The sequence below is a fragment of the Thrips palmi genome, unplaced genomic scaffold (genome assembly GCF_012932325.1).
Source record: "Thrips palmi isolate BJ-2018 unplaced genomic scaffold, TpBJ-2018v1 HiC_scaffold_15, whole genome shotgun sequence".
Taxonomy (NCBI): domain Eukaryota; kingdom Metazoa; phylum Arthropoda; class Insecta; order Thysanoptera; family Thripidae; genus Thrips; species Thrips palmi.
Window position 1 is genome coordinate 1947950 of NW_023144624.1, and position 17541 is coordinate 1965490.

The following is a 17541-nucleotide window of genomic DNA, read 5'->3' on the forward strand; positions in this document are numbered from 1 at the left end:
GTGATTTACAGGCGGGCCCTGCTGCACGCAGTGCACGCCGGGGGACCCTTGTCACAGCGCCCGCCGCGCCCCGCCGCGCCCCGCCGCGCCCCGCGTCATCCGTCGCGGCGGGGAGGTCGTCAAGGACCGCGTCATGCACCTGGTGGCCGCCGGGCCGTCGGCGTGAAGGAGACGCCTGCATCCTCTGACGTGCAACAGCCGCGGCCCGGCGTGCAAGTTGCCAGAAAGTAATCATCGCGTCCACGTCCAATGATTTACCATCGAGATCGGGCACGCGGGTTGGCCTCGGACCGCGTCTTTGGCACCTGCTTGCCGTTCGTGCAACACTAGCGCGCCCAGCCTCTCCCCCGCGACCTAGCGCGCCCCACCCGCACCAACGACCCTCCGCGACCCCTGCCTAGCCTAGGGGACCGGGCCGGACTAGGGGCCGGACTAGGGGCCGGACTAGGGGCCGGACTAGGCGGCCGCGGCGGGCTTCACCTTTTTCCGGGTCCGGTTTCCGTCCGCCCGGCCGACCCTCGTCACAAGCATCATTAATACGCCCTGCTTGGCCACGCCACGCCACCACCGCGGCAGCACGGCAGCAGGTGGGGTGACAATCGGGGCGGTACGGTGTACTTACTGACGGCCTCCACCACCTCGGACAGCAGCACCCCGTCGGCGACGTCGGCCTGGAGGTCCCGGATGCGTCGCTTGCACTTGGCCTTCTCCAGGTAGTGGTTGGCCCAGTCGGAGTAGATCTGCAACACGAGGACGGTGGGTGTGAGCGCGGGCTGCGTCTGGACAGTCCGGACGGCCTGTCCGGGTGTCTGGATCGGGGAGCCCAGGCCGGCAGGCCGCGGCACGCACAAAGGGCTATTTAAGGTTCGCGCCTTCGCGCCCCGGCCGCGTATTGGATGGAAAAACAAATTCCTGCGCCGCTGCCGCCGCCATGCCGCCGGGCCGGGCGAGGGCGAGGGGGCGGCGGGCACTGCTCAAAACACTGCGCTGGGATAATGTTAGGGAAACGCTAAGACCCGAGGAGGGCACGGCATTCCACCCGATGGCGGCGCTACTCTGTCAATTCAGGTTGAAAATGTTTTTCTATTCCGAGTTTCCTCCAGTTTAGGAGAAACCTCGAGAGGAACCCGCGGAGAAACTTGCATCCTTCGCTGAGTTCCAGTGTAGTTCCACGAGACCTTGGCACTTCTGCTCCGGATTTTCATACCAGCAGCCGCCTGCTTCTGGCAATACACTTCCTGCCTCATAGTCAAGTTTTTGTCGGCGAGCGGGGTCCACCCCGCCCTGAAACAGGGTCCCGGCCCGCTGGAGAGGGGCGGTGGGGGAGCAGAGGTCCTGGTGACAAGTTCATCGCTCACGACGGTCATTAATTACGGCCGGAGCGCTTATGACTGGCGTCGCCTGGGAAAGCAGCAAGTGCTCCACTCCGGGGCAAAACTTTCGCACGCGCAATTATTTAAATAAATCCAGTTCAGAAAGTTGACGCCAGCGTCGCCAGCGTCGAGCGCCGTGCGGGTAGGCACTCCGGCGACTTGTGTGCCTTGGTGTGGCCTACCCAGCGCTCGGCCAGGCGCTCTGCTCGCTCCACAGTGCGAATAGAAACACCAAAACATTATGGATGTTATGCATGCAATCACCTCTTGGAGTTCAAAAATATCTAGTTCTAAGCGTTGTGTGTTTAGGTCATCATATTTTGCTGGGAGAAAAAAAGAACAGAGCAAGTCTGGTCAATAATGTTGGCTGGACCGTCCGTGCCTGCCATAGAACGGAACTTCCATACTGTGCCGTTCCCTTTAAAAAAAGGACTGAATTTTTTCACAGTGTGCGCTGCGGCGCCTCTCACCGCGTTTACGCGATACGGACGAACGCGCGCGCACTTTGAATTTTTGTTGCGTCTGCACTGCCGGTCCATCCATCGGCCGTTACCACGGACTGTTTGGCGCCGCAACACGCAACGCGTGTGGCCAGGGCCTGGCCAGGGCCCGGCCAGGGCGCATCTCCCAAACACGCGTGCGGGCCTGCCGGGCCTGCCGGGCGCGGTGCGGGCCCAAAGGGCGGCGGGGTAAACACACTGCGAACGGGGTCATTGGGGCGCGGTGTACCTGGATGATGTCCTTGTGCTGGCGGGCGAGCGTGGCGTTCTGGTCCTCCAGGGCGCTGGCCACCTCGGACCGCGGGGCGCGGATGCAGGCCGCCATGCTGGTGGCGTTGCACTCACGCTCGCTCAATCAACAAACAGTCCATGTCCACCGACCGCACCGACGCACTGCTTCGCGGTCGAACTTCTCAGCCGGCGGGCCTGGCCTCCTCCATGGTGGCAGGCAGCCCGCGGGGCACTGCTAGAAGGGAGACGCTGGGGTTCATTCACATGTTACGTGACGTTTCCTGCGTCTCTCGCACTCACTGGCAGTCCACGAGGAGCAACAAGGACAGGGCAATGGTAAAACGTGGCGTAGACGGCCCCACCGGAGCAGTATGACCGCTCCACCAGCAAAGATATTGTCGTTGTCAGTCAATAAGGGAGTCAAAGAGAGTGGCCACACTGTACAGTCAGTCCGTCCGCGAGGCCGCCAAGGCCGTGACCGCGGTCAGATCAAACGGCGCGCAGTAGGCGTCCCGCGCCGAAACCGCCAATTTTCCCCAGCCGATGAATACCTATTCGTTCCGGTCGAGGATCCTGCCTGACCCCTCGCCGGCCGGAAACCCATGGCAGGGCGGGGCGGGGCGGGGCGGGGCGGGCACAACAGAGCGCGCTCTCGCTGCACGCGTCGCAGAAATAGACGGCCAGCCCCCTACCCCTCCCTCCTCGACGCCCTGGGGCGGCGCGCCTCTGATGTGAATGCACTTCGGCGACGCGGGCCGTGGGCCGTGGGCCGGCGGCGGTGGACGCCACGGCCCGTGGACCCGCGGTGCTCTGGGCTCGCCACGCCAGGAAGCGGCGTCCTACGGGCCCAGCAGACTGATTCAGAGAGTCGCTGTCGTCGCTCGGTCTCTCTCGCACCCTGCGCCCGTGAGTGCGAGAGAGACCGAGCGACGAAAACGACTCTTCAGTGTGCTGGCCACACCGCCCGGACGGCGACGGCAAGCCACTCCACTCGAAGCGCGCACTTGCCGCGGAGGATGGCCCAGTAAAGCCGGAGGCAAGGGGGGCTGACTCCTATAATACTTCGTACACAGACCTATAATACTTGTATAATACCTATAATACTATAATCCATAATACCAAAAAATGCCGCACATTTAGTGCAGTTTCGGGTTCAAAATGAGAAAGTTTTGTAAAATTGTGGTGAACAGGCGTTCAGCGATTTTTAGACGGATCGTTAGAGTAAGGAAATGGCGCTAAGGCTGATGACAAGGTGCTGAGGCTCTTAAAGATGCGCGGTAGTATTTTGAGGCTCAGGAGCGCAAGCCGGAATCCTTGTTTTCAACTAACTTGCGTATTTCGGAAACCTTTGGTACACGGAAAACCACTTAAAACGACACAATTATCTAAATAAAATGTTCGGAATAATACCTATAATACTCTATAATACCTATAATATATAATACTTCGTACACGGTTCGGGAGAGTCAGCCCCCCTTGGCCGGAGGTAACCGCCGCGTAAGCGCCGTGCCGCCAGCAGCGCCGCCAGCAGCGCGCGGCCCGCGAGCTGACGCGGTGCATCAAAACTTGGATAATGCCTCGGCGTGAAAGTTTGAATTAATTGGCGCAGCCGAGGCGGTGAGGTGGTGGGGGAAAGGGGGGGGGGAGTGCCGCCTGAAAGGAGCCGCAACGAGTGGGCGGAAAGCGCAGCAAGCACACGTGATGAAAAATTCAGTTGTCGCAGGACGACCGGGGTGAGGAGGGGGAGGGAAGGGGGACCTGCACGGAGCGGTGCAGCAGTGGCTGTGCACACGGAGTGCGTCACCCGCACGCACGCACACACACCAACACACACACACACACGTAGGCGCACAATGCTGCACGTGCATTATTTGCCAAGCCGAGGGTGTGTTTGACTTTGGGGCTGCGAGGGCCCGGCCGAGCCGAGGGCCGCGCCGAGGGCCAAGGAGAGGAGCCCCCTTGAGGGTCCGCGCGCCGAGTGTGTACCTTGGCGGCACACAACATTGTCAAGTTGGCCGCCGGACTCCCACACAAAAGCACACACACACACACACACACACACACACACACACACACACACACACACACACACGTTGTGCGTTTGCACGATTGAAACCAATACCGGCGGCGGAGCTTCTATATTTGTCGGGCGGGAAGTGTGTGTTATTTGAACGCGGCGTCGCGTCGTCGTCCTCTCCGCCCGAGGAGGAGAAGGGGCACCTGCCAGTGTGGCGGCGGCGCGGGTGTGACAGAGCACCGCTTCCTCAAATTTACCGGGAGCTTTGCGGACGGCGCAGCGACCCGTGGCAATCCCAGTGACGTGTATGAATGTCCTCCTCAGCGCACGCAGGAAGCGGACTGGGCTCCGGTTTAAAGGACCTTAACGTCTTAGACTTGCTTTACAGATTTTTGCAGGAGTATTCGTGTTCTCATCGGAAAATCCGGGAAAATCTGAATCCCTCACGCGTCACAGCATTTTCAATTGGCTGAGTTCAATGAGGTCAGGTCGGTGTTCGTGCCTGCCTAATGTTCCCCTGCTGTGCGCGGTAAGCTGCAACCGCCAGGCGCACCTTTTACCCGCCTGCCCTGCAGCAGACTGATTCCGAGGGTCGTTTTCGTCGCGCTGTCTCTCTCGCACTCGTAGGGCGTCCCGTACGGGTGCGGGGGAGACAGAGCCTGCCCTGGTCCGCCCTTATCGGCCGTCCGTGCGCACGGCCAGTCGTAAGCAGTTCAACAACCCGCCGCCTAGATGGCGTGCTTGGCGCGCCGCCAGCGCGATGAATGGGGAGCGAGAGAGACGGTGGCAACAATTAGCGGCACCAGCAGCCTCATCCGGGAGCGGCTCTGTCTCTCTCGCACTCGTGGAACAAAAGGCTCCTCGCGAGTCCGTCCGCGGACTGGGCCCTGCTTGAGGCTGGGGCGGCCGGCGCAGCGCCACTGCAGCTCCCTGACCCACTTGGGCGTGCAGTGGCGGCCAGTGGCGGCCAGTGTGGTGGTCCCGAAGTAAACAGTTTCTGCACAGCGTCTGCGCGGCCAGACGGACACGCCGAGTCGAGTACCCGACAAAGATATCCTCTCGGCCCGGTGGTGCCGAAGGCCGGGAGCGTGGCCGGAAGCTTCGCGCGTCGCGGCGCCGGAAATACTCGCCCACTACACCTTCGCCGAACGGTGCGCCGAGCGGCGCGTGAGCGCGAGAGAGACAGCGGCGTGGCGCGGTGCGTCGGTGACGGGGTTATTTCGAAGAGGCACGGAGTGATTGTCCCGACGCGACTCCCACGAGAGCCGCTCGCAATCCGCTCTCGTTTCTCTCCGAGCGACGCACGACGGCGCACGACGGCGCACGACGGCGCGCGGGCCTCGCGCTAGCGAGAGCTCTCGCCTTCTTGGAGCCTTGTTATTCTATTTCGAGGGACGGACGAGGAAAATAACGCCAACAACCGAACCAACTGCTTTGCATTGGACGGGCCGGCGAGCGCGCTGTTAATTTGGGCGCGAAAAACCGCTGGCAGGGCGCAGTCTTGTGAAGTAATACCCCCCCTCCTCCCTTTCCAACCGACCGCCACCTGCCACGTGGACCGCGTCTGTGGCGCCCAACGTGCAATTACTATTTCGAATGCAGTGCGGTGTCTGTCAAAGCCTCCGCGCGTGTGTGCGTGAGCCGTGTGTGTGTGAGAGGGCGGGCCCGGCGGTGCGATACGCAAACAAACGCAGCTTGCGCAACTTAGACAATCGCCCCAACAAGGCCGCGTCAATTTGCGAATTAATATCCAACTATTGCTGCGGTCCCCTTTGTGCGTGCACTGCAAAGGGCGGGGCCGCTTGGTTCGCCACACAGCCGACGCGCCGGGCAATATTTTCCGACATAACCTCAAAATTGGCCGCGCGGCGGTTCGGCGTGTTATTCGCCCCTCGCAGTGCGCTTGGCCGCGGCGGCGCGCGGAGTGTCCTTTTCACATTTCGTTTTGGATGAAAAATTCAATGGAACGAAAAGGCACGCCGCGCTGCCGGCGGCACAACAGTCGCGGGGCGCCGTAAAAATAGCAAAGCGAGGGAGAAGTGCGGGGAGAGGGGGGAAGGGGAGGGGACTCCGATCAGATCGCTGAAGGCGCGACGCGGGGCGACGCGGCGCGTCGTCTGCTGGGGTCCCCACGGCACGTCCGTCCCGGTCCGTCCTCAGCGACGCCGCGCCGCCACTGCGAGGAAAACCCCTGAGGCGTCCCCCGCCGTCGCGCAGTGCACCAAGTAGATCAACGAAACTCCAACGTCAGTCCAGTCCAGCGGCCAAAAGAGAAGCTAGTCAGAGGAGTGCAGTCCGTAGTGAAGCAGTCATCGTACTCGCGGCCGGTGAAGCGTAGAGCTCTGAGAATGCCAGAATAACTACGGAAGCCCAGCCCAGGGTTTGCGTGGCGGCGGCAGGGAGACTCCCGCCACGCGAGCTTCTCGTCAGTCTTCCACCTGCAGACTCATTCCGAGAGTCGTTTTCGTCGCTCTGTCTCTCTCGCATCTATAGGGGACGCACCATAAGTGCGAGAGAGAATAGCGACCGAATAGCGACGAGAACGACTCTCGGAATGATTCTGCTGCTTAGGGCCTTACGCCGCGCGCTAGACGAACACCCACGCATCGCGAGCCCGCTTCAGGGTTTGGCGTTCACGAGGTGCTCTTCCCTCGAGCATGTTAATCCACAGTGTCGCACCACTGTCGCACCACTCGCTTCCACAAACAACTCGATTCACAACACTTTTCGTATTCCTCACTGACGCCACTGACGTCACTGACGTCGCACTGGCGCGCGCTTTTCCGCCCGAACGCGTCGCGAAAACGGCGCACTTTTCCTTTTTTCCGACTCTGTCGTGCGCGCCAACGAGCACGCGCGTGCTGGCGTGCTTGGGTGCGCGTGCGTGCGTGCGTGCGCCCCCCGCGAGGCCCGTCGGCGTACTGCCGGCGCGCTGGGCTGCCATGCTTCGCCATGCCGCGCCCCCTCCCCCTCGTGTGTCGTCTGCTAGCCGTCTGCAGCCCCCCTCCCCCTTCCCCTGCCTAGCCCACTCACTGTCTCTCCGCCGGCCCGTTTCTTTCCGAGTCTACCTGCAAGTGACACAATCAGGCCACGCCGTGCTCAACACTGTTCGAAACGGCAAACTTGTGTACTTTTCTCCGTTCGGTTGGTGACATTTTTGTGGCCCGGGAAGGTGAGCTTCGAAATGCAGACCTAACCTCAAACTCAGGCAAGATCGGCCCGACCGCAAACCGCCAAACGATGGCCACGCGCTCTCTAAAACTAGCGGTGCCGCGGTAACTGTGTTCCAGAGAACGCGGAGAGTATTATTCTCTGACGAAACTGTGGTAATTATTTTTCCGGCTGCAGTTGACTGTTGGCCTCCTCTCTCCCTTTGTCACCGAGCCACTGCACCGGCACTGTGCCCTGCTGCAGACTGATTCCGTAGCTCTGTCTCTCTCGCATACGGGACGCCCCATGAGTGCGAGAGTGACAGAGAGACGACTCTCGGAATCGGTCTGCAGAGCCAGATGGGCGTCGGTATTGTGCATTGTGACGCCTATTAGGTAGGCAACGCGGGGGCTGCGTTTGTGTGTGTGTGTGTGTGAGTGAGTGTGTTTGTCAGTCTCTTCCGTGGTCACGGTCGCCTGACGACACCTTGCTTCCACTCCCCCACCCCCACCACCGCAGTGCCATACTCCATCCCCTACTCACAGCTGATTATGACTGATGGGGTGATGTAAGGGAGAGCATCACACGCACTTACACACACACACACGCGCACACACACACACACACACGCGCGCGCGCGCGACTGTGTGGATCCCTGGCACACGTTCGTCACACGAGTCGTGCGCAGGATGCGATAAACCAGCCCCCACACCCCCACACATGGATTTATTTTCATCTATCACCCGAGTTGGTATGTTTTTTTCGTGAGTAAACTATTCCATCATTTTGTACTATCTCGCTGTCCGAGATGACGTTTCCGCCGCGGTCACCGCGGCCTCGGCGCACCGCAGCAGTTGGCCGCGTGTAATGGGACTAATTGAACATTAATTCAATTTGGACGAGTGCATCAAGTCCGGATCACTACGCCGTGTGAGTGAAAGGATGCGGGTGCAGTGCAGCAGAAGACGCCCTTTTCTGTCGAGTCAGTGCGGCGTGCCACCAGCCGCACAGTGGGCCAGAAAATCGGTGGAGGCGGGCAAAATCCCGGACGCATGTTGAGCTCTGGAGTCCGCTAAATGGGACTCGAAACGAACGTGTGGTGACCCTACCATTGGATTGCTCTCCGAACGAGGAATCCCTTGGTGGGGTCTCACAGGTTCTGTTCGGTTGTCCTTCTGGCCCACTGTGCGGCGGGCGCGACCCGGAAAAGCACTCAATGACACATATTTTTAGAAAAATTGGAAATTACCGCCACCGCCTGTGGCTGCACTGCTGCACTGCTGCACCGCCCCAACAGCTGCTGTGCCCATCATGCAGAGCCAGGCGACACCGCCCTGCCGCCCTGCCGCCCGCCAGCTGCCATAGGCTGCCATGGCGTCGCTGGGCCCCGAGGAGGACGACAGTGGGGCGTGCCGAGCTCGCAGCACCGCGCAGCACCGCGCAGCACAATGCGGTACAACCCACGGTGGCTGATGCAGGCTTGATGCAGGTGGCAATAGCAGTCCGATACACTGCATGGGCTTCCCCTCCCCGGGCCTGGTGGCTGGAACCCACACCGTAACCTTACAATCACAAGCCCGAGCCCGGCCGCCAGGCTGCTGCCGAGAGTCGTTTACACCATCGCTGTCTCTCTCGCACCTATACAGGACGCCCCGCGAGTGCGAGAGAGACAGAGCGTCACAACGACCCTCGGTGTCAGTCCGCAGCAGGTTGCTTCCGAACGACCGTCGCTCGGTCTCCGTCGCACTCCTTGTGCGTTGGGGTCGCGGTTGGGGTGCGACAGAGACAAGTACCCTCGGCGTCGTCCTGGCCGCGCGCACGCGCCGCACGCGCCGCCCGCACTGCATCCGCCGCACCGCTACACCGTCAAGGAGGGGAGGGGAGCGAACGAGTCGAAGACAGCCTTAGTGTCGTCCACCGAAAGGTGAGGCGCGGCGGCGCGACGTCCTGAAGGGAAAGACGCTAGAGGGGGGAGTGCACGGGGCCGCCGTAGCGCGGGCTTTCCCCCTCGGACTGCTAAAGATAGGTCCATCCGAAGGGAAGAGACACCCGCGGCACAGAGCCTCTCTGCGTGGTGTGCGTGCCACTCTGTGTGTGTGTGTGCGTGTGTGCTCGTTGACGTTTCGCGTCCCCAGCGGAACATCCTGCAGCCTGCTAGAGTCCCTTGAAGTCAGGTGCGTGCGCACCGCGCGCTCCGTTAACTGTTGTCTGCATGCTTGTTAGTGTTATCGTAGTGTGTTTGTGGGTTATCTGCCCCGCGCGCGCCTTTTTGAGTTTGTTGTTGTTGTTGCCCTGGCCTTGAGGCTGCCGGCAGCCGAAATCCCTCCGAGTTCGTCGCCCCCGCCCTGATTTATGCTACCGGGATGGACTGACCCCGGCGGCCGTTCACAACGCGGCGCTGCGTCTGGGATTCCGAGAGTCGTCGCTCCGTCTCTCTCGCACCTGCACTGGACGCCCATGGGTGCGAGAGAGACGGAGCGACGGAACCAGTCCGCTGGGCGCGTGTCGGACGTGACGAGGGCGCCCCCCTCTCGCCACGCGACGCGCCCCACCGTCGCGAGGATGCTGCGACACTCGTTGCGTTCCCCACAAAAGGAAGGAAGAAAGCCAGCTTTTCGAACGACTTTTAACTTTCAATTAATCCGCCACGGCCCCCCTGCCTGATTGGATTACAAGGACGGAAGCAAATTAGGCTCAGGATGACGCAGCCGAGGCCAGGCAAGGCCGGGCAAGGCCGAGGCATCAAGGCGCGGGGAGGCGCGCTCCGCGAAAGGGGAAAAAGGAAAACGAGGTGTATACAAAAAGGAGTGGGGGAGAAAGGCTTTGCCAGCTAACCGGAAGTAAATGAAGCGTCCGTCAAGGAATAAAGGGGATTTCGGAGGTGGGATGGACGGGATGCAAAAGAGGAGCGCGGAATCAAAAAAAAAGGGAAAAGGGAAATAGGACGGCGCGGGTACAAGGGACGAAGGGTCGCTGCGAAAGGGCTGTACTGTGCGAGGGGTGCCGTGCCGTGCCGTGCCACGCCAGGCCCCTCCTCCGTTGACGTTGCCAATTTTTCAAAGGCGCGCGCAAAAAGAAGAAGATATCGACGGAGAAATAAAATCAAACTCGTGTCAACAAACGCGCCATTCCACTGCCCCTCACTGTTCTTTTTTCTTACTATCGAGAGCGCCGGCCGACTGATTCCGAGAGTCGTTTTCGTCTCTCTGCCGCCACACCTGTACGGAACGCCCCGTGAGTGCGAGAGAGACAACGTCTCTCAGCCTGCCTCGGCCTGCGTGAGGGCAGGGGGTTGGTCTGCAGGAGGGCGCCGCCTCTTCCTCTTTCTCCTTCGAGTGTGTCACCTGAGCAGTAATTGCGGGGCCTCTTGATAAAGCGGGGCCATCCGGCTCACCTGGGCTTATCAACGACGCGAAGCACGGCCAGCGCGGCACGGCACGGCACGGCACGGCACGGCGCCGCGCCACTTTCTCAGCGGCCGAATAACGGCTGCCTCTGCAAATGGCGATCCGCGCCTGGCAACTTTAGCCAACAATATAACGATGCAGATTAAGGCCCCGATGGTGGCGTGGCGGCGTGGCGGCGTGGCCCTGCGTGGCCATTTCACGCCCGGTGCGCCCCCCTCCCTTTCAGTTAGTCACCTTGCTCGCCTTGCGCTCTTAAAACAAGTTCAGCGGCGCACCTGGAGAGAAATTCGGGAAATAGCCAGGCACGTTTTTCCGCGTTTCCCCCCTCATCTCTATTTTCGGGGGAAATTCAGGAAAGTGCGGCGCACTGCTGCCGATACCGAGGCCTTGCCCGCGCCGCGCCCCCAACCCCGCCGCTGCGGTGGCGTCTGATGGGAGCGACAAAGATAGAACACTCCAAAATGGCGTCATTACATCGTGATATCTTTCCCCTGCGAGGCGTTAGTGCCGCGCTGCCCCTGGGCGGGGAAACGAAAGAAGAGACACGGAGTCACTGGAGGGGGTGGAGGGGGTGGGGGAGCGCCTGGGCATTAGACTGTACTGCTCATCACGCCGCCAAGACGGGCCACCTATCTCGGAGGAGACTCTCATTAGGTTGACGGCGTCCTCAAGGTGGAGCCAGCCCCCCCCCTCCTCTCCAATATCCGTTTCCGATGCGCGCCGTCGTGCGCCCCGTGGGGGCGGCCAGATGATTGGGACGAAAATGATTATTTTCTGTCCGACGGTCGCGGAGAGCGGCAGTCACAGCGGGGAGGACGCCCCGTATAGGGGCGCGTCGGCGGACAAAGGGGAGCATGTGGCAGTGGAGTGGCACGGCAGGCAGGTCGGGGGTTCGACTCCCGCCGAAATCAACGAAACGCACCGTATGTATTATTGACTGCGAGCTGTTCGCGGGGCTGACATTCGAGTCTGGCGATCAACTCCCACCACTGCTTGACATTTTTCAACTGGAAACCACTGTGGTGCCCTCTTAGGAATTTTCTTAATCGTGTTGATTTTATTTCTGTTACTTTGAATACATTTTTGTTTGGGAAATTGTTAAAAAAAACAAACAATTATTTTTAAAAAAATTTACAACCCAAGACTCTTTAGCGCGTGTTTTTCTTGCAGTGCCGATGGCAAACAGCGCATCGGACTGGCGACGCGCGCGTGATCGGCCGAGCCAGCCAAACTATTCCAACTACTGCTACGTGAGTGTCTCTCCAGGACGACGGTCCCTTTGCCTTCCCTTCGTGTCGGCGCCACTCGGCGCCACCAGGGATCTAATGACTACAAACAAAAGCCCATCCCACAGCCAAGACGGGCCGCCCTGCAGATCCACGCCCCGCCCCGCCCCGCCGCCGCGCAGTCGGGATGCGTGTCACGTCCGCGGGCCTCAGCTAATTACGCAACGTTGCGAACGAACAGCACACAAAAATGGACTCCCACACAGACGCACCAACACACGCACACAGCGAAGGGAAGGGGAACGCCGCGGTGCCAATGCACCCCGTTGGCGCCTAGAGCGTCGTCGGCTCCGCGACGCCGGATGCAGGATGCCGCAGGATGCCGCAGGACGCGGGAGGCAAGTTCTCTTGGTTTGGCGTCGCCACCTCCAGGCTTCCTCGCAGACTGACTCCGAGAGTCACACTGTCTCTCTCGCACTCATGAGGCGTCCGCTGTAGCTGCGAGAGAGACAGAGCGACGTAAACGACTCTCGGAATCCGTCGGCAGGCCGCCTCGTCTCCCGCTCGCTCCCCTTAACCAAAGCCCGCAGCTTGACTAATTAATTAGGCCACCGCGGGCGATTTGTCCGGCTGGATCATCCCGGCAGCGGCACAGCCAGGGGCAGCCAGGGGCAGCCAGGGGCAGCCAGGGGCAGCCAGGGGCAGCCAGGGAGGGGGAGAGTCTCTGCGGAAGCACACGCACACAAACACGGCACGCAGGGGCAGCAGAGCGTGGCGGCGAGGCCGAGTGCGAGGCCCAGGCCGAGGCCAAAGGTGGAAGGCGGCGGCCAAAAGGCTGCCCCGCACACTTCTTCCAGTGGCGCGCCCGGCGCCTCTCCAAACACGGCGGGGCCGCAAGGTGTGGAGCACAAGGGGCGAGGCACTTGGCTTCCAATTACAAGGCGGAAACGGCCCGCAGTCCCGCAGTGGGGCCGCACAGGGCTAGGCAACCTCCCCAGTGCTGTTGGCCTTATCGCGTCACAGAGCGTCACAGATATCTTTAAGTCACGTCGCACAGTGGGCCAGAGACCGTTCGAGGCGGTCATAATCCCGGACGGGTTCTGAGCTCCAGAGTCGCTAAATGGGACTCGAACCGAACGTGTGACCCCACCAATGGATTGCTCTCCGAATGACGAATCCATTGGTGGGGTCTCACGTTCGGTTTGAGTCCCGTTTAGCGACTCTAGAGCTCAAAACGCGTCTAGACTTTTGGCCCACTGGGCGTCGGTTCCGTTGCGTCGGTTAGTTTGGTCTATTGCGGCAGTTGAACCGCAATAGCGATGCAGCCCTGAAGCATTGCTGCAGCTACATTCCTCTGGAGGCTCCGGGTGGCGGTGAGAGAGCGCGACGACCCTGGCACCCTGGCGCGCTGCGGCACTCCGGGCAGACTTGGTCTCGGGACGGAGGGCGCCGGATTCCTCCGGTATCACCCGCCAGCGAGGCCCGACCGGCACCTGCGCTGCCCGATAAGGTGTCCGTAAAAGGGCGCCTCCAGCGCGGCCCGGCCCTGGCGGCCCTGGCGGCCCTGGAGGCCCTGGAGGCCCTCTGGCCTCCGCCACTCAGGCGAGTGGCTACCTTTTACGCGGCCGCACTGCAGCGCGCTGGATGAAAGGAGCAAAAAATGCTTTCCCTGGGAGAGTATTGACCCTGAGGGGTCTGGGGGCCGCTAGGGCCGCTAGGGCCGCTAGGGCCGCGGGCTGCTGCAAGGGCAAGGGCTGGCCGCGCCAAGGGCAGGGCGCGGGGCGCCGGGAGGCCCAAGTGACCCTACATCGCGATTGCCGGTGTCATCCCTTTAACCCTGCGGACCGCTGCGGACCGCTGCGGACCCTCCCCGGCCGGGGGCGGGGCCTGGCGGGGCGAGGGCGGCGAGGGGGAGCGGGGTCGGACGCCCCGGCCGGGGTTTTTGTTGTACATACCAGCGGGGCTGACGGCGGCCTGCGATCTCACCTTCGGGGAGTCACCCCCAAGGGCCCCAACGGGCCCCAAGTACATCCCCTAACTCGATGCGCCCTCGCCGTCGGGGCCTCGCCACCCTCCGACGCCCCGAGTGGGGTCCGTCCCGCAGCGTCCCGCCCCGCAGCCAGTGTATCCCATTTACTTTTATTTCCGACGCCAGCCTCGACCTGCTTCCTATTTCCGGTTTCACTGCCGCGGCCGCCGCGGGGCCCCGTACGGGGCGGGCTAATCGCTTCGCTTGGCGTTGCAGTCCGCAGAGGAAAGGGTCGCGTCGCCGCCTCCACTGTAAGACCGCACCTGGACTCTCGGTCTCCAGGGCAAGGCAGCCAGCCAAGCCGGCAAGCCAGCCAACGCCGCGGCCAACGCCGCGGCCAACGCCCCCGCGGCCAGTACACTGCAGCGCGCGGCCCGGGTTGCACTTGGCGGCGCTGCGACCACGCCACCATTTTCGACTCGTAATTCCCCTTAAAACTTCTGTTCAGGAGTTGGAATGGTTGATAATCATCAAACGTGTTCGTTATGATCTTTGGCCGGGTTGCTGGAGTCGGGAGTCCCTACCAGCATGACATCCACGACGTCCACGACTTCCACGGCGACGTCCATACCCACGACGTCCACGACGTCGGTCGGCAGCCTCTCGCGTCGCTTGGACCGAGGAGTGGCTCCAGGGAGTGTCTCCAGGGAGTGTCTCCAGGGAGTGGCTCCAGGGAGTGTCTCCAGGGAGTGGCTCCAGGGAGTGGCTCCAGGGAGTGGCTCCAGGGAGTGGCTCCAGGGAGTGTCTCCAGGGAGTGTCTCCAGGGAGTGTCTCCAGGGAGTGGCTCCAGGGAGTGTCTCCAGGGAGTGGCTCCAGGGAGTGGCTCCAGGGAGTGGCTCCAGGGAGTGGCTCCAGGGAGTGGCTCCAGGGAGTGGCTCCACGGAGTGTCTCCAGGGAGTGGCTGTCACTCAGCGCGCCATCCATTCATTGGCCGCCTTCGTTTGGAGGACAAACAAACCAAAACAAAATAAGGCGGAGTTTTTTTTTTTTAAAGGCGCCCCCTCTTGCAGCGCGGTGGCGCCGAGCCCATCGCGGTCCAAAATAACAATAATTCGACTCGGCCGCTCTGCTAATTCTTCTGAAAGCTGCTTTTCCTTTCGTGATTAAAAGGAGGCAAGGAGGAGAGGAAGAATCTTGATGACATTGCCACCCTCCCGAGGCTCGTCGCCGAGGGGATTACGCCGCCTCCGAGGACCGCGTCGTCGTCGGCGTCCCCGGGATAGGTCGCGGTGCGGGGAAGAAGAAAGGAAAGAAGTTATAAAGCGCCGGTGTCAGGGATCGCTGTTTGGCAAGGCTCCACGCGGCCTTGAGGGAGACCGAGGGGACGTCGCGCCGCGTCGCGCGGCCTGGCCACGCCTGGCACGCTGCCGGGGTGGATCACCTGTTCCGCGAACTCCCACGCGCCACGCACGCCGAGCTCGTTGGAAATAGCAGCGCGGCGGCGCGGCCGTCGATACTTCAGCCAGGACGACAAGGAGGCCCCCGCCACCGCGTCGCCGCCGCCGATCGGGCACGCCGGCCACCTCCCCACCGCTCCCTTGGACTTCTATTTCGCGCACGAGCCCCAATTACATTCCCAATGAGTTGGCAAATAAACATCACATGCGAAATGAATACGTAAAGCCCACCCAGGCCCCGCGTGTGCCCCTCGGGGTGTGCAGCGAGGCCCCACGCGCGCACACACACACTCGCACACAGACACACACACACAAACAAGCACAAGCACACAGTCACAGTGTTGCGCCGTTGGCCGCCGGAACCAGGAAGGCGGAAGGGGGTAGGGTTCGGCGGCGGGATCGCTTCCCAGATAATTGGGCGGCCGGGGCCAGGCGGCCAGGGGGCGCCGGGCAGCGAGGCATTCCAACGGCGGCCTCGTCGCCCTGTCTCTCTCGCACGCCCCTGCGCGACGCCCCGTGAGTGCGAGAGAGACAGGGCGCCGCCAGGTCAGCACGGCTAATTAGCGAACTCGTACCGACCGGACTTCGCAATCAGACGCAAGGAGACCAAAAGAAGGAAAACAACAATAACAAGCGAAGTCTGCAAGTTTGGAACGAGATGATGGTGTTTCCCGCGTGTCGGAAATCTGCGCACTTGGCTGCGTCGTCGGCCGGACGCGATTCTCGCAGTGTACACTCGCTGGCGGTGACGTGCGGGGCCGGGGGCGCCGGGGCTGCCCGGGGCGTATCATGGAGGGTTGCGGGGGCCCCGTGCCCCGCCAGCAGCCAGCCCGGCCGCCCGCCGCCACGCCGGGTCCGCCGTCCCGTCCCGACCCCCAGAGGCCCCGGCGCAAGCCAACCCCTCACCTGCAGGGGCCTGCCCCGCCAGCCCCGCCAGCCCCGCCAGCCCCGCCAGCCCCGCCAGCCCCGCCAGCCCCGGGCAAGTACAAGCGGCGGATGGTGGAGTGAGCGCCGCGCTGCCGGTGTGGTGGTGGTGCCAGTGTAAGGTGTTGCGCCCGACGATGTTCCTCCCAGACCACAAGTTCGCAGAACGGCGGCATCGACGGTGTTTTCCTCGCTTGCAGTGTACCAGTGTACTTTGTGTTTTGCGGGGCTGCTGTGCGGGTAGCTGGCCACGCTATTCGCAACGCCGGCTGTCCCGGGTAGTAAAGCACGGGTCTGCCAACCCCCAGGCGAACCGTTCCGGGTAGCGAGTTTCCACCGCAGCAGAGCTGCTGGCTCATGCCGAGCGGTGGGCCCGGACACTCCTTCTCTCTCGCAATCGCACGAGGGGCCTCCCGCGTGCGAGAGAGACGCGACGTCCACCTCGGTTCGGAACCGGCGCTCCGAGTCGAACATCGCGGGGGCCTCCATGGCGGAGCCCAGGGCGGCCCGCATTCATTTGCGGTAATCCTGCGGGGATGAAGCAGGAATGCCCGGGGAGGGACTCGGAGGGACTTCGGAGGGACGCCGGGGCCGACCTGGGCCGCGCCGTGTACACCGAGACCCTCAGAGTCGCCGTCGCGGTCCACAAACGAGCGTCCTCGGCAGCGGCCCGGCGGCCCGGCGGCCCGGCGGTCGGCCACGAGGAACAAATATATTGTCGGCGGCGGGACGATGGCGGTGCAGCAGCCGGCGGCGCAGAACTACCCCCAGCACGACCACCACACCGCAACGCACCCACCCCAGGGCGCCGTCAGGGACTCGCCCCGCCGCCAACAGTGTACGTGCACCGTGCGGACGGCAGCTGTCAAGGATGCGGTATCGAATGCCCCACACTGTCAGGAGGCCGTCCACCTTGAGTGGTCCAGCGCGTCGCCGCCCCGCGCCAGCTGTCACAACACTGTGGCATGTAGAGGAGGGGAGTGCGCGTCGTTCCCTTTTACTGCGGCCCCCTCTCTCTCCTCTCTCTCGCCCCTCCTTTCTCGAGGCGCGGCGAGCGAATGAAGGGAAAGAAGATAAGGGGCAACGGAAACCGACCTGTTTTTGGGAAAAAAGAAGAAGGCTCGCACGAGTCACTCTGTGTGAGTTACAATATTTCCCTTCTTTCTCCTTGGGCAGACAGCGCACCGCGCGGCAAATGCAGTCCGGCCGTGCTTTCATTAGTTTGCGAGAGAAAGCAGGCAGGTGAAGACGGAGAGGGGCCGGGGGCGGGGGGCAAACATTAGCCCT

General features: G+C 62.2%; 1 protein-coding gene across 1 annotated transcript in view; it reads right to left on the minus strand.

Moving 5' to 3' along the window:
- Window positions 1-17541, minus strand: part of LOC117641050 (protein sickie-like) — a 135763-nt gene that overhangs the window by 52411 nt on the left and 65811 nt on the right. The window contains exon 3 of the mRNA XM_034378149.1: window positions 623-740. Coding sequence (XP_034234040.1) covers window positions 623-740 — 118 coding nt within the window. The remainder of the gene's footprint in view (window positions 1-622; window positions 741-17541) is intronic.